Source organism: Haliotis asinina, chromosome 8 (genome assembly GCF_037392515.1).
Source record: "Haliotis asinina isolate JCU_RB_2024 chromosome 8, JCU_Hal_asi_v2, whole genome shotgun sequence".
Taxonomy (NCBI): Eukaryota; Metazoa; Mollusca; class Gastropoda; order Lepetellida; family Haliotidae; genus Haliotis; species Haliotis asinina.
In genome coordinates this window covers 11,886,645-11,903,780 of record NC_090287.1, presented here as the reverse complement: position 1 = coordinate 11,903,780, position 17,136 = coordinate 11,886,645, and the positions used below count along the sequence as shown (strand labels likewise).

Here is a 17,136-nt window from a genome sequence, read left to right as displayed (position 1 = left end):
CGAATAAAAGTACTGAGAAGTGTAATTAAAAAAATAGCATAGATGTGATCATTTTCTAAATGACACTGTGTGTTTATGAGTAACATTAAAACCATCTCGCTGTTTGTTTATCCACCACTTGTAGTGACAAGACGGAACAGATTCCACAAGCCATTAGCGGGTTTTAAGGAAGACAATATATGCGTTTACAGTGGAAACGGTGTTAACACCCGTCACTCTTTACACTCATTCTCTGCTCCAAAAGCGTGTCATACGTGAAGGAACATACAGTGCAACAGAGAGACTTCGAGTATTGTTTCAATCGCTATGAAGATTAATACTTTACTCCAAACCCTACCTTAGAAATTAAAACTGTAAATTATTTACAATGTGGTGATATCACCGGAAGTGTTATATGTGGACAGTTTAAATGAAAAGGGTAGTTTGTGATACAAGTATCAAATTATTCAAGGAACAATGATTGAAAGGTATCGGTAGTCAGAAACCCAAACCTCCAAAATGTAGACTTGCGTGTTGAGGGTTCGTTCAAACTCATTACAAAAAGTGGCGCCAGTGACAATTTTCTGATTGTTCCTATTATATCTGATTTTCCCATGTCCATTAAAGTCAGCAACTGAATTGCCTTTGCATGCTTTTGTGACGCAGATAGGCGATCACCCATTCCACAATCACAGCTAATCGTCACTATATTTGATTGTGATCAATACTAAGAATATTGTGGGACCCGTACACTCTCATGATCATAGGAATGTTCTTATTGGCTTCTGGAGTTTTAGTGATGTTTTAATGAATTCCCGCATGTACATTTAATTTTTATGTTTCTTTTCACTCACGTACTCAAACCAAACAGGTGACAAACAGTATCTGCATTTAAATCGATATAGAAATATGTCATACCTCATACATGTTTAGGTATAGTATATATCATACTATAACTTAATAATATAGTTTCTGTGGTGAATGAAAAGTTATACGAGGAACATATCTTTGTTTTGATGGTCATGTGTCGAACCAGAAGATGAAACACATATATTATCATAACATATATTACGGAAGTAACATACGATCTGGAAGAACCAGGAATTTTTGTTTCGATGTACCCGGATAAACCATTCGATGTGACAATTCGATTTTCACACATTTTTGCCTTTGTAAAATCAACTACAGAAAATGTCTGACACTCTGTAAACATAGGTGGTGTATCATTAAGCCCAGATTGCCAATTACAATTTCTGTTAAGTAGTACAACCCGGCTATTACATTACGTCACGGAGGTGATTTCATTTCACTGCCTGTAACAACATTTGTGTAATGACCTGTCTTCGCTTGACCCCTAGTGAGAATGTGTAGACAGAGCAATTGGCTCGTCACTGATGAGAGACCACTGTTAGCATCACAGAGCGCGTCTTTCCTTAGACTGCGGTCACCCTGACAAACGACCCGTGACTAATAGGAAGCACATGTTGCCAGGTCCAATTTAAATTACATACTTAAAGCAGCTTAGGTCAATAAACAGGTAACACACCGGAGAAAAGCCTAATCAGAGTTTGATTGACCGGGCACATATGACACCTCAAAAGCACCGTCCGTTAAAAGTAACTGAGCCTTTGAGCAGTGAACATCATTGTTGATCTCTTTCACTATGCTTCATCCATCTACAGCGTGTCTGAAACTGCAACAACCACTGCACATCGACACGGACATTAATTACAGCCTGGACATGTCCAAGTTCCCTGGCCTGGATAACCCTTGCCACGTCCACCAGCCAGCACTGCTGATCGCCACACCGGATACGATCTCAAACTATTTCTATCACTGCGAAGATACTCTTCCATCTGGTCAAGTAAGAGATACTGACAATGAGGGTTCAGTATGTTCCGTGCACTATTCAAGGAATATGGGCGTCAAATGGGATGCAACTTCCAAGTTTCCCGACAACACCGGCTATATTCCTGACACTTCATGTAGACATATCTTGGAGGATCTTCTCACTGCCATAGGTGAATATTTCGTTTATTGTTGAATTTTAGTCAATCCCTCCCTCCATTTTCTCTGATACTCATTCTCTGATACACAATAGTGACACAGAGATACATTTGATCAGCATAAGAAATAACAAACCCCGCAAGAAAGAATGGACAAACGTAGGTTTATTTTGTATGGGTTGTACTTTGTCACTAAACCGGATTAATGTTTATTTGTCCTCAGATACCTACACGAATGGGTTACTGGAACGATTAATTTCCATCCCAGAGGAAGCAGCATCAAACAGTATAATGGCAGCAAACAGGAATACAGTGGGTGAATGTCACTCAGAACTGTCGCACGGACCTGTGTTATTACCGAATTACCATCAGAAAGGGAAATTGCCTCATAGTCACTTCCATGGTGCGAGATATGTCCAGATAACAAACACACCAGCATGTCGTACAGGAATTAATGGACAACATAGGATCTCTGATTGTGTGCCCAATCTCCAGTCCTTGTCAACTCTCAGATGTGAAAGCCGTCACAAACGCAAGCGAACACAAGACGAGTTCGAGTCTGACATACGAAAGAGACATTGTACTGGAATGGATACTTTGGATGCTGGCCGTTACTATGGTTACGCCGGATCTTATTTTGGTTATCACCATTTGCCAACTTTTACAGGTATTGTGACGTAACTGAATTGTATTACCATTTACGTTTAATTTATATTCCAAAGAAATAATATTATGAAACGTGTTATGAACATTCCCGGATGCCAAAAGACCTTCAGTGTATCGCTTTCTGAAAAGCTAATTCTATTTATGCGTTGTGGATCTTGTACATTGTACGTATAGCATAACAAGAGACAGATATAAATTTCTGTAACTTTTACCACGTGTCGTGTTTCGATCCACCAAGGAAAGGAAATGGAGCTGTAAAACGTTTTTAAGGTGCAAGCAATAAAATCCAAGTGAAAACAACTATTCGGATTTGTGAGGGTCTTTTATGAAATGGCATTACTTATGTTTTGCAGTGTAGGCAATATGCCCGAGTAAAACATTCATCCTACTGATTTTCCATGCATCGTGACAATAGGTATCAGGATGCATTACCTGAGAGTATCAGAAAAGATCCAATCTGCCCTGACACTTGTGATAACAGGAAGTTCTCACCTTTGTCGGAGACATCAGCAAGTTTCCCACGTCTAAGCTGAGACCGTTTTACAATGCATGATGCAATGTTTACCAGTACTACTAAATATCTGCTAATCATGGTCTTAGGAAGTCACTAATTATTATCCCCTGTCAAATCAGTTATCAGGCAATCTGTCAAATCGTGACATAAACCTGAATTACAACCGGTGGCTGGATACAATTAAATGTTGTGGCTGATCCCTGTAGCTGTGCCCGTTCCCCAGAATGAGCATTTTATTTATTGGACGACCTCCCCTAGAATCCTTATCAGAGTAACCCCTATGATAAATTGAAGTGGAAAGGTCGTATGATGTTGCATAATGAATTCATAGAAGGATCATATATTTACAAAAAGTATTTACTTTGTAGCTACGTGTAGACAGAGAGTGATTACTTGGGTGAGAAGGCATATCCTTGGGGATATTGTGTACTCAAGTCCGGATTATATCGGACAAGTAATTTAGAAATTTTTATGATCTATGACAACTCACATATTTCATTTCAGGGGTTCTAAGGGCGAGGGATTGAATACGCCCTCTGGGAATGTCATATGTAGACGTTCTGCATAAGCTTTTGTCCAAGACGTTTTACAGAAGCTTTTGTCAAACATCTCACCCAAGTGTCTACTGACATATACACGAGTTGATAAAGGTACACATATTCTAGGATGTTGAGGATAGTTTTACTTATACCAGCGGGTATTGCTATATTTCCTATTAGAAAACACGAGACGAGATTCTATTTATCATAAAAATCACTGTTCATTAGTTTTCAATAAAAATGTATATCTCTGAACACGACACTGCCGTTAGATTTGCAGAGCAGCAATGTCATATCATTGTGATGCGATGAAGTTTATGACGTCATACTATTATGCTGTCATCAGGTTTTTGACGTCACAGCATGGTGAGCTATGGAATTGATGGCGTCAGGGCATTGTGCAAAATCTACTGTCCAAACGATTTCCAAGGAGACATCGCTTAATTTCACACAAGCAATATCTCCAGTGGAACACAATATTGGATGATAAAACTTGACCTTCTTCAACAACGGTCACACAACCCCTTCGTCTGGTCATAAACTACACGAGACCAGTGAAATCGCCTCGTCCGCTACACGTTTGCACCCCAAATGAATTAATCGGACAACTATTCTTCAGAAGACCGTATGACAATAGGGATCACTTCTCCACTTTTCGAATGATTTCAGACTTCAAATAGTATAAGTTAATGGTATGTCGTGAAAAATTCCAGCAACTCTGCATTTTGGTGTTTATCTTTCACAATCTTTGAGGTCAAGTGGCATTCTGAAGCTGGTACAGTGATCGTTTGCTTGATGACTGCTACACCGAAACTTCACATCCACTTCAAGAAAGAAGCTGCATGTCCATGAAAAGGTGTTCCTCTTCAGCATTTGGAGTACAAACCAGAATATGCTTTGTACGAATATTTCAAAGTGCTTCGTGTGACTCTTACTATCCAAGAGTAGTTTGGTAGTTTGATCAGGATATCTCCATTAAAGCCGTCAAAAGGCTTAAAGTATACATATTGAACACATTTTTTTTCTCATCATGATACTGTTCCTTATACAATGTATATATATGTACACTGGAGCGATCTTCACATACTTTCTGTTTAGCTTGTTGACCAAACCAGTTCATGAAAATTCTGTCGTTGTATTTTTCATGAAATAAATACGTTTAAACCACATTGAGCACGTCAGTGACAAAATTGATGCCCGATGCAAATCTCCATCTAAGGCACTATTCAAGGAACACCCATTTTGCTAGAAATATACTCCATCGTTGAGCACGTGGCTACAGTGAGTCAAAAATAGACCTTCAGATGACTGTGGGTGATTATATTTAGCAAAGGTCTTGTTTAATAGCGTTTTAAACATTACATAATCATGGCTAAAACCAGCGAACACACATTTGGCAGAGTGGTACACAAACTACACTGTATACCCTATCCTACACTACCCGATATCTGACTGGCAAATGCACTGACTGTGTGGGCTAGATCGCAAATTTGGTATGTTGTGATCAAATGCCTTTTTTTAGATTGGACCCAGCCCTCAAAAGTACTATCCTGTATAGGCTAAGGTTTAGTCTCTGAAAATATATAATTTTGATAGTAACAAACCCATTTTAATTGAAAAGGAGCCCGATGTTGGACCTGAATGACATTTTTTAAAAACACGCTTTGCATTACATCGTAATTATTGTAATAGCTCTTATCGCCGAAATGAATTTTACGGTATAACTATCAGCAGACATTAGGTAATCTTGGTTAACTAATTGTCGCGACACTTCGTGTGAAGGATCAATTTTATGATGCATTTCCATTTCAATTTCTCTCAGCTCGATTGACTCGCTGTCTGCACCGTCCACGGCAGTCAAACCGGACATTGAACTCGATGTATGAATGATAATATTTTGCATGTGTTGGGACAGTGGGATGTAACAGTAACAATGACATATGATATCATACACATGTCACTTATCTCTGTGGCACTACATATTAATTCATAAGTTAATTTGTTTCATGGGCAGATACATATTGCTGTTTTCCCAGTTATGATGAGGAATACATTGTCATTGAAATGTTTCTACAATTAATATTGTAATGTGTTTGCACAAATATAGAACACACAAAATAATCACTATGCTCTCTGGTAAAAGAAAGAGCAAACACATTCATACCCAAAATTCATTCCAGACAATCTGACGCTATTATTATTCATATTATTATTTACATTTCTGCGACTTCCAGTGCTTGCATCAACAGCGTTTTGACAATGGAATATTGAAATAAAACAGCTCATTTGTGATTCTGGAGACCTTACAATTCTGGTTTGCATATTGTAAACTGAAGCCCTTTTTACAAATTCCCACAGTGTATTAATGATTGGTGTTATCTGTCACTTGTCACTGTCTAATGACAGTAGACAACCTGTTTTTAATAACATTCTCTATTTTTTGGAATGTGAGGGTGCATTGTGGCATGAAACCAATTTCATGTCCATTTTACAATAAACGTATCCATTGCAATTGTTATGATATTAGTTTCATAACTTCGTATATTTGCCTGGAAACCTGACACTAATTTTCTTATAGCGCAAATACGTATATGTCTTGTAACACGTTGTGTTATTTTTACCGTGGCAGTTATATTGGCAAACTCACCAAACATCAGTACAAGATATGTGTCTGATATTAGGCGATAATATTGCGTCCTTGGGAAACACCGCTCATGCAGCGCTCCAGAAACTGAGAACCAGTGTGCTAAGGTACAGTTCGGGCTTACGATGATATTATTCAGAGTTTCAAAGAATGATTGGCCACTTTTTAAAGCTTTGGTAATACAATTTTTACTTGATGTAAAATATCAAAACGTATGTCGAATTAGTGCTAAACATCAACTCAGCTGAGATGAAAATATGTTTGGTACATTGGATATGAATAATATGTTATGGTGTTATACTACAAATACATTCGTGGGGCACTATTCGGACAAGGAGGGAGTATTACTCAAAATAACAATGTGTATCCATTTGTTGTTTCCTTAAGTGGTATGGACGACCCATGAAATTACATCATGGACTGCAGTTCTTTCCTATCGAACAATAACATTTGTGTAATGGGCCACAGAGTGCCTCCGGGGGTTGCATAGACATGGCGATTAGGCCGATGAGGGTAAATTGCAGGTGGAAAAGGAGGCTTGCCCACTGCAGTCTATCTATACTCAATCCATCCGTGACTAATCCCAACCACATGTTACCACTGAGTCGTAACTGGCAGCATTAGCGTGCGCCTAGCTGAGGTAATTGTTATCATAACTCGCTCCATCTCGCTAATCCATGAGACATCTGTTCTGATTGGCTGAGTCGTGATAGCGAAGGGAAAGCCGAGTATCGTGATTGGTCGAGCGAATAGTATGAACAGCCAGAACTTATTATGATAACATTGCCCGTCGACTTTCAGAAGTATGAGGAGACTAAATGAAATGGACGTTGGTGTTACCGTGCCTCTGCATCTGCAACAACCTCTGTTCATCGAGACCGACATCACGTATAATCTGGATATGTCCAAGTTCCCGGGTCTAGACGACCCACGTCAAATGTATGAGCCGGCCCTCCTAATTGCAACCAACCCTTGGAGCTGTCCAGACGAAACAGGAACTGTACAAGCGCCAAGCGACTTCCGATATGATTGTCACTCCCACAGAAACAACTATATGACACACGACCAAGGCCGATATGTGGCAATGAATAACACCCAATCCACCCTGAATAATCCCACAAGCCAAATGATGCTTCAAGCGAAAGATGAATCATCAAAGATCCTGGAAGACGTACTCAGTGTGATAGGTAACATACGGTTCTTTCAATAGCATCCTCTGTTGAAGACCCAAATAGTGATTACCAGTAGATCTGTGTGATACTCAGTGTGATAGGTAACATACGTTTCTTTCAATAGCATCCTCTGTTGAAGACCCAAATAGTGATTACCACTACATCTGTGAAATGCTTTTATACGCATGTTCTTGTTTCTTTACTTTATAGTACATGTTTGTCCAGACTGTGTAGCTTAATTTTCCTTACTAATTCCCTTAATGTCCTTATTAATTGCCTTAATGTTCCTTACTAATTGCCTTAATGTTCCTTACTAATTGCTTTAATGTCCTTACTTACTAAGACGTTCTCGTTTGGGGTAATGTCCCAGATGCATTAAGTTGCTAAATATGTTCACAGTCATGATATATCCCACTTTAGAATATAACTCCATCTAAAGAGCACATTCCTGAGCCAGTACATATAGTGTTTCCTCACTAAAAGCTCCTGACAATGAATGTGGCTTTACAACTTGAAATTCTTATACTTTTTGTGATTCTATATTCCAATAGTTTTTCTTCCTTTTAATGCAACTGATTGCCTTGCAGATTCTTGTCCTGAAGGATTACTTGACAAGTTTGTGGTCACTAATGTGAGTTCAACCAGTTCCTTCGACTATACAGCCAGCCGGATACCTCATTGTCCGTCTTATCTGGCAAATGAACCGTGTCGTCCATCCATGTACCCAGACAATACACAACCTTTGTACTCCCACAATGTCACGGACTGCACCAGGTATTGGACGTACAATACTCGCGTGTTTCCTTCAAGAGATGCCGGATTAACTCACATCCCGGATTATGTTCGTAATCTCTCTGCCTTGTCATGTGTCAAAACTAACGCTTGTGTCAAACGAAAGCGTAGCAGTGATGAAGATGGATCTGATTATGGGAAGCGACGTTGTAAAGCTCTGCAGTCGATGGGTGTGGTGTATCACCATGGTTACAATGTATCTTATACAGGACAATATCAACCATTCAGTGAGACAATGTTCGGCAGGAGCATCATGACGTGATGATGTATTGAGCTGTATTTATTGTCATGAACGGTGCTATGAACATTCCTCACTAAGTGTCTTTCACTATAGTCCCAAACCAACATGATCGAATGTGTCTGTCATGATATGCTAATATATGTCAATGGCTCATTTTGTCAATTAAAATGTACAGCATATTTGGTGTCGTTACAATCTTGGCGTATACAGTGAAACCGATGTTTGTCACAAATTCATAATGTGGCTATCTGTCTTTAGTGTTAGGTGTCACGTATTTGTTATTTTTTCCACCTTCGTGCGCGATTACAGCTGCAAACATGATGAATATAACACGTCCTCTTTTGCTTCTGATTACCTGACGAAGCATAGGACTGAAAAATATCAAATATCTATACCGTCATGAAAGTTTCAATTTGGATTAATGCAGTTTACCAGTATTATGGCTTCACAAAAACACTTAGCTCAATGTTGAAAGAAGCGTAACGTAACCCAGACAGACACGCTTAAACAGGAATCAGATAATACCAGACATCCCCTATTAATTTGCGGAGTTGAATTATAATTCTTATATTCCATGCATAGCTATTGATGATGCTGGACAGGTACTGTACGAGATTTCAAGTTGAGTAGTGGTGCCCTGAAAGCTGCGGGGCATTGAGTTATGTCCGCTTAGATTTAAGGGTGAAGGTATGTCTTTCGAGTGACGTCACGCCTACGTTAAACATCACCGATGATTCCGGGTAAGGTATGATAATGACATGCCTGACACCATGATAGAAGATTGCTAACTAGTTTAGGTAATCAGAGAAAATGGCGTTTTAAGACTCAGGAAATTGTGTTCAAACGTATTTTCAAACTTTGAAGTAAATTCCTGTTTTCGGACCACCTTGTTTGGCGATGTTTACTGTCTTTATAAACGGTACATTTATCATTTTACCGAAATGTACAATTATACATGTTACCACCTTTGTTAAAGAGGTAAATGTCCTATTTATATAGTCACTAAGTGTTTATTTAATTGTCTGTAACACTGCCTTGTCCCATTGCCCTAGGGGTATAATGTTCAACATTAAATCACCGGTTCGTTATCTTTTATGAATAGGGATTAGCTGAAGTCTGGTAATTTCCCAGAATGCCCCCAACTAAGCTTCCCACAATCCATCATTAACAACAAAGAAACTCTTTCAACGTCCGTTTGATCTGTAGACATACACGTTGATTGACTGCTGATTATACTGGTATATGACTGACGTTTATGATAATTGTTCTTATTTTCACCTTGGTCCAAACTGCATTACGCAACGGTTTGTTACGTAATGTAGAGGAGCGTGTCTGTCCATCATCTTATCGTGCTGTTAGCAAGTGGTCAGTTACTGGGTCGTGTCAATTCAGGCATACCAAAACCTGCCAAACCGTGACATTGAAATGAAACACAACCCCTGGCTGTTAATTTCAATAGACATAGTATCAATTATAACCGGGAAAACCATCAAACTGGTATACAAGCACTCACTTCCTTATTAACCAGACAGCACAATGCTTAATCTTGTTGTACGCCCCTAGGGTAGTAAGTGAATCGAATTGCATAATACATTGATTGTTTGAAAACGATAAGGAAGCAGGCAGATAAATGGCCAAAATGGATGGAGAACCGAAACACGTACTCAGTACAGAGTATAAAGATTTCAATAATTTGACACCATAACAGCAAATATACAATGTCATATAGATGTAAGGCTAACAATATATAATGTAATATCACAACACGGACATGAACTACGCTAAACATTATGTACCTGTGTCAACACTACAATTGAAAATATAGTGATACGCTACACCGTACAAAGAATACCATGTTTCGGAATAACCTGTTGATTAATCATATTCTTTTGTCAACTCTGGGACATCCATAAAATGAAGTGGGAACACATTCCATATCATTTAAAAGCAGGTTCGTCTTACACATCTAGACATAGGCTTTATTGTTCTCATGAATATATTGGGTTAATGAGATTAAATATGTACTGTTAAAAAAGTCAACTGTTGTAAAGTATTGAATGTGAACTCAAAGTACAATCGTGCGGCGTATTTCTGGTTTGAATATAGATCATTGGCAATTCAGTAGGATATCTGCAGATCCCGTTAACGATTTATGTGTGACGTAATGCAGATATGTGACAGATGGATGTTTCATATTGTTACTATATGAATAATGACATAATTCACATTAATTATGTGCAACATAACCAGCGACGTACATATTGTATACATCATGCAAATGCAGTCGGTTGGAAGATGCACCATAACTGGATCCAAGCTTCATAGAATTCAGAACCAATTGTTTCCATTACAGTTGGAAAATGTCTGTTTCTACTACATTTTGAAAAATGCAATATCATTTACATTGAATGATGTATTGCAAAATTGCTGTATCATTCTCTGTTTGTCATTGTTCTTCAATAGCAGCAGGATCATTCAAATTTAGAACTACCATCTGCCAATCTTGAGAGCATGTGGTACGATTTGATATTTTGAATAAATGACCGACAAAGAAAATTTAATGAACAAAATTGTTCTCCTGAAACTCTGTAAGATTTGATGTGGATGGTAAAATGAGTTTTGCTCACCTTGGAGGAGGACTGGATTGTTTTGAAGCGCAAATCGGAGACCGGAAGAAGTCTTCCCCCTACACCCCCGAGAATGAAGCCCAAGTCCAGAATGCTTGCTATATCGCCACAGCACACGCTTATTCTTTATTTATATAATTTACAGTGATGGCTATCCTTCGCCTGAGTTTTGAAAAAGTCTCATTCACTCTTGAAAAGGTCGCTGTATGTGTAAAATGTCTATTGGCGATACACATGTCTGTTACAGAAAGTTTGATAATGGAAAGAATTTGCAACACATCTTCACACCTAATAAATATGTTAATTCAGAATCACATTGCAAGAAAAACGTATTTGTTATGTACATAAAAGATAATTGTACCCACAGCTGTGTCAATGCACGTGTCAAGGCCGACATGGTCTCATCTTATATCTAAGTGTAAAATACATCAAAAGTGTTATTACATATAGTTATTATTATTATTTAAGTTATAAACTGTAATATGTCATCGTATGTTACTCAAGCTGAAACAACATTTCGATGTGCTTTTCGCTTACAATGCTTGAGGTCCATAGCAATAATATGACTGGTTGACCAGAATTTGCTCACAAATGGGAGACTTTTAAAGATTGATTAATTGATTATGTGTAGATGTCATTACAGATAATTGTACATACCTGGTTATAATTCAATAACATAGTCGAGACAGGCACACGAGAAGTCAAGAAGAATATTTGTACAAATACACAACCCACCACATCTCCCTAACCCCCCAAAAAGGCAATGATGTCAGCTGCGTTCGTACAGCATAATTCTTATGGCTTACAGTATATGATTTGGGTTTGAATAAATACTCCAGGGGTAGCTTTAAATTTGTATTTTAGAGCATATCTAGACAGAATGATACCAGGCAAGAATTGTTCAACCACTAGCATTATGGTGTGAGTACACTTCACTGCTCTTTTCCCGTTCATTTATACATGTATTATAGAAAATGTTTGTGTCTGTTGGTTATCACCATCATTTGTTTCGTCAAATCGTTGATACTATGGACGGCACTTGAAAGTGTCAATCCATAATTTACATAGAATGTTTATTCAACAAAGTTTGGCTGCATTCTTGCCATGGCACCGCAACAGAAGGTAGAACCAGCAACCTATGTCATAATCAAGTCGTTCAAGATGAAGTACATGTTATTTTAAACTGTCCTGTATACGACGACCTAAGTTATAATTTAGTAAAGGAAGCCTGGGTTAGTGTTAAGGATTTTAATACATTGTGTGACATGGATACATGTGCGGTACTCCTCCAAGAAGAAAGTGTATCAGTTTTATGTGCCAAAACCTGCAATAGCGTTTTAAAAAGAAAATATATACTTTATCATTAGCATTTATAATTTATACCGTTTTAAGTCCTTTTAATGCAATCATAGTCTCTCTTAACTCCAATAATAGTGGTTTGTCTATATTTCATTTCATATCTTACGTGAATATATGCTTTTATATATTGTATTTTATTGTATACACAAAGTGAGACTTTAATAAACTGTCTGTATGTCTGTCCGTCACATCCTTCCGTTGATTAAACCATCATGTCTTCGTACTGAATAATGAGAAATAGTAATGTGTCAGTTGCCGCCTTCATAAAAAGCATCATTTCATTACAATTTCGTGATGGATCCGTTTAGAGATCTGCCTTTTTCCAACCATCGGGTATGCTTCATATATCATCATTTTTTTCTGATCATGTCGATGCTGTCAGTGTGCCAATATGCGATTGAGCTGTACATAAAGACATCAAAGAAGATACAAAGTAAAAATCGAAAACCAGGTCATTTTAAAGCATTAAAACAGAAATATATTGAAGAGCTATATATGAAACAAAATGTGTTGCCAAAGACGTTACAAATTGGGTCTCATTCCAGAAACTACCGGTAATGAATGAAAAGTGTTGCAATCACGTCACCTGACGTCATAATGGCGTGTTAACTTAAAATCAATCGTTGCATCAGCATATACTACGTCAAGTATTAACTACCAAAGACAAAGAATCGTGTTCACACGGCACGGAAACACACCTGACGCTACAAACACCACTAAGCTCAGTAATTATATAATCCTAGTGCAAACATGAAAACACATTAAAAACAACACGCAGTCAAGTCGAAACCAAATCATCCCATCGTTTATACCCATTACCGCTCCTGAAAAAAAAATTAAATATAAAATTCACGGATATTAATTTAAATATGGAACCCTACCTGTCCCAACACGTTGCCACATTTTCGCTCAAATCGCCTATCTTTCGATCGAACGTAGACTAACAACTAGTTTCTGAAATGAACACACTTTACTGAAAAAAGGTCATAGTGAAAAAAAATAATATAATGAAATGGAGCCCTGAGACTTTTTTCATTTTCAGAAGCTAAGGAAATCTGAACTGGCCACATTTTCTAGACTTGCGTGGGCTTTCTTGGATATATTCGCTTCAGGATCTGACAGACTAGATCGAACGCTAAGTGACCTCGCGAGCCCGAAATACGTATTACGTGTGCGTTAAACGTCCAAATCACCAGAACAGTAATGACTAGCTTACTAGCGTTCTGAATGGCATCGCCAGACAATACCACCAATAATGCACAATTTGACCACAGTTAAGTTATCCAAATCTTTATGAACCCGTGGTGAGTGGAAATAGCAACAATGTTCTTGTTACACAATGCTATTGCTTACTTACATCCTACTAGCATTATCACCGAAGAAAATAATGAAAAGATGGTGTGTCTTCTATCCAGGTATATCTCATGCTCAAAATGTGAATTATCCCAACGTAGAAACTATTTTACAAATCACAAAACATGTTTATACATTGATACATAAACAATTCGTTGGTTTCACAGTAATTTAAGACCCGATGTGTTCATGTGCAGAGCGTGTAAAAATATCTACTGGCTAACTTCCGCTTAGGCCTGAAATTAATGTGAAACCAACGAATGCTATACACATACATACATTTTAGCGTGTGCTAGATATAGAAGTGGGTTAACGTAAACAATGCGTTACCCTCATGTTTATAAATCAAATCACTGCTTATCTAGCACACTATGCTTTTCGCGTGACAGTTTTTTTATCTGTTAAATGTGAAAGTTGGAGATTAAGCTTACCATTGTCAAAACAGTGCTGCTTGCAAAGTCATAACGCCAGACAGTTACCAAAGTCATAACGCCAGACAGTTACCAAGTGTTACTTTGGAAAGGCAAGGCATGTTTTCTTTGTGAATGAATGTTATGTACTAATTGTGTATGGTATTGTACGTCTAGTGATGGTTGGCTTAGTAATTACTGTCGATTTAACAGTTGTGGGAACAAATAACAAGGTGTGTAGGTTTTTATTCACACAATGACCGCTTGAATACCATTAGATATGTCTCTGACTGTCTATTAATGATAGACAACTTATATACAATAGCCTAACTGACAAACACTTTTTTCCTGTAGACATTTATCCCATACAAAGTAATTACAGAGGCGAAAATATGTCCAATATATTTTATAAACGACGAGTAACACACACAGACACACACACACACACACACACACACAAACAAACACACTCTAACAAACAACACCCACCACTCTCCCCCCACCCCCACCCCCAACAACACACACACATGCATTTATATCAATATACCAGTTTCGCATAGGTTTTCTTAACATTGTCCGAAGTTCACCCAGTGTCTGTTGTAATCATAATGCCTTTGTTCAACATTTCCTCCCAGCTGAATCGGTCCTAATTCCTGGAAGAAATTACATTTGGTAGGCTTGTAATTAAATCACATTCATAGATGTGTGAACGCCCATAGGCTCTTTCTAAGTTTGAAAAAAAAAACCCAGCTCAACCAGATAACAGCACAATTTACTTCAGTTTACCATTATGGGGTACGTAGGGAGCGGGACGTTTTCTTAAGAGCAAGACAGTTACAACGTTCCTCTGTGACTTGGTGGGAGACCACTGGTCAGTCAGTGTCTAATCACCATATGTACACAAGCTTACCCTCAGGTTATCGGACAAGACGCCATCGCAGGCTTCAGAAAGGATAATGACGCAATGTGATGACCGCATGATGAGCACCACAGCGTGTTTAGCATCACGGCTTTGTGATGACATTGTTACCTGGTGTTGTGTTGTTGTGACTGGTAGCACCATGGGTGTATCATTGCGTCTTTGTCTGCGGTAAGACATATCCGAAGTATGACATCATTGCGCTTGGTCTGCTGAAAGACATCCATCTGTGTTGTGTAAATGACGAAATAACATTGACGTAGGTAATTACAGAGCCGGAAACTGAATGTTTATATGGGATGGTTTCATCGCTTTGTCAAATAAACAGCCTTGGGGAGTGAATCCTAATCTTACATTCTGGATTGTTGACGATTTAAAACAAGAGCGCCTATCCTTTCCAACACACACACACACACACACACGCAGAGAGAGAGAGAGAGAGAGAGAGAGAGAGTAAATCTCTGTTAAAGTCGGTCGACTGTACAGTTCCGACTATATTTTGAGAAAGTGTTTATGAAGAAATATCAAAATAGTGAATACACAAACTATTTGCGAAGTGTTGAGAGTATCCTGCCTCACCGGTGGCACATGAAAAGCAGGTCAGTTAATCACCTGAATGATCAGTCATGGTACGTGATTTTGGTCATCTATGCACCAGATTTAGATATATCTTTAACATGTCTTCCATAAAAAACTTTAGTGAGCCGTCAGTGTTTGTGACCTTGAACAAAAAACATTGACTGATTGTTGTTTATGATCTTGAACAAAAAACATTGACTGATTGTTGTTTATCACCGCACTGATAATGTTCCAACCATATGACGGCGGTCTGTAACTGCTAGGGTCTGGACCAGACAATCCAGTGATCAACAGCATGAGGATCGTTCTGCACAATTGGGATACAATGGCAAGTCGGTGCCACTGACCACCCGGTCCTCTTACGACAAGCATGAGTTACTGAAGATCAATTCTAAACAGAATCTTCACGTGTAAACGTCAAACAATCAACTTCTGGTCATGAGTCGAACAGCAGATAGATTTTGTGAATTGTATGCACACGCAAACTCACTACAAAGAGCCATTGTTATTATTACTGTTACATACAGGTGCATACTTATGCTAAGCTAAGCTACCTGTGAGGCGCTAGACGGTTAACAGTCAAACGGCCTATCCCACCGGGTACCCATTCATTGCTGGGTGAACAGACACGATTTATGAACTCACGGTCACCTACCTAAGGACTCTTAAGGACAAAGACAGCCAACCATGCTTGAAGTCAGCATTTGAGCTTGGTTCGAGATAATGTTGTATTCCATGGCAGGGTACGGTGTGAAGTATTCCGAAAAGTATAAATATTTGCTGTTTTCGTACATGCACGACACCTATAAATGAAATGGACCACGAAACTCAGAATATAGTTAACACAGCATTTCCTTGCTGATGCTATGGTGGTATAGCACCATTGAAGGGAACTGGCAGAAGGACAAAATAATGTGGTACAGTGGCTGTGAAACAGACTATGCTAATGGTCACTGGCGTTGGCTGTGGCTGATGATTGACGAAATAACTGTCTTGTGAATATTGTATGTCCACTTCAATCACTTTGATCGTTCTCAGGAAGATTTCACAACCAGTATGACAGATACGTTATTAGGGAACAAGTTATTGGATTAAAACTTAACTCGATGGAAAGTTAATTTGACATTGAAAGTAATGGTGGATACTATTGCATTTGCACCAACAGGATATAGATTAAGTTGTTTTGACAAGCTGTGTAACCATCATCCAAGTAGGCGCGCTCGCTCGTGAGGATTATACGCCGCCTTGAAGAACATTTCAAGCACTGCGTCAGTTGGTGGGTTTAGGTAGTTAGTGTTATTACACTGCAATAAGCAATGCTCCAGCTATATAGCGG

The 17,136-nt window shown here is 38.5% G+C and overlaps 2 protein-coding genes across 2 annotated transcripts; both read left to right on the top strand.

Moving 5' to 3' along the window:
- The first annotated feature begins 1,642 nt into the window (after positions 1-1,642).
- LOC137294355 (uncharacterized) lies at positions 1,643-2,666 on the top strand. Its single transcript, XM_067825362.1, has 2 exons — positions 1,643-2,000; positions 2,209-2,666. Exons 1-2 carry the CDS (start codon positions 1,643-1,645, stop codon positions 2,664-2,666), a joined length of 816 nt encoding a protein of 271 aa, XP_067681463.1.
- Positions 2,667-7,153: 4,487 nt separating this feature from the next.
- Positions 7,154-8,643, top strand: LOC137294918 (uncharacterized). The gene is made up of 2 exons (XM_067826089.1): positions 7,154-7,535; positions 8,108-8,643. The coding sequence occupies exons 1-2, from the start codon at positions 7,154-7,156 to the stop codon at positions 8,572-8,574; spliced, it is 849 nt and encodes a 282-aa protein (XP_067682190.1). The 3' UTR covers positions 8,575-8,643.
- The last annotated feature ends 8,493 nt before the right edge of the window (positions 8,644-17,136 follow it).

What these genes read in the sequence shown, in the direction of transcription:
- LOC137294355 (XM_067825362.1), top strand. Translation starts at nt 1,643, where the DNA reads ATGCTTCATCCATCTACAGCGTGTCTGAAACTGCAACAACCACTGCAC. An exon ending in GGATCTTCTCACTGCCATAG is followed by an intron (nt 2,001 to 2,208) that starts GTGAATATTTCG and finishes ATTTGTCCTCAG; the next exon opens with ATACCTACACGAATGGGTTA.
- LOC137294918 (XM_067826089.1), top strand. Translation starts at nt 7,154, where the DNA reads ATGAGGAGACTAAATGAAATGGACGTTGGTGTTACCGTGCCTCTGCAT. An exon ending in AGACGTACTCAGTGTGATAG is followed by an intron (nt 7,536 to 8,107) that starts GTAACATACGGT and finishes ATTGCCTTGCAG; the next exon opens with ATTCTTGTCCTGAAGGATTA.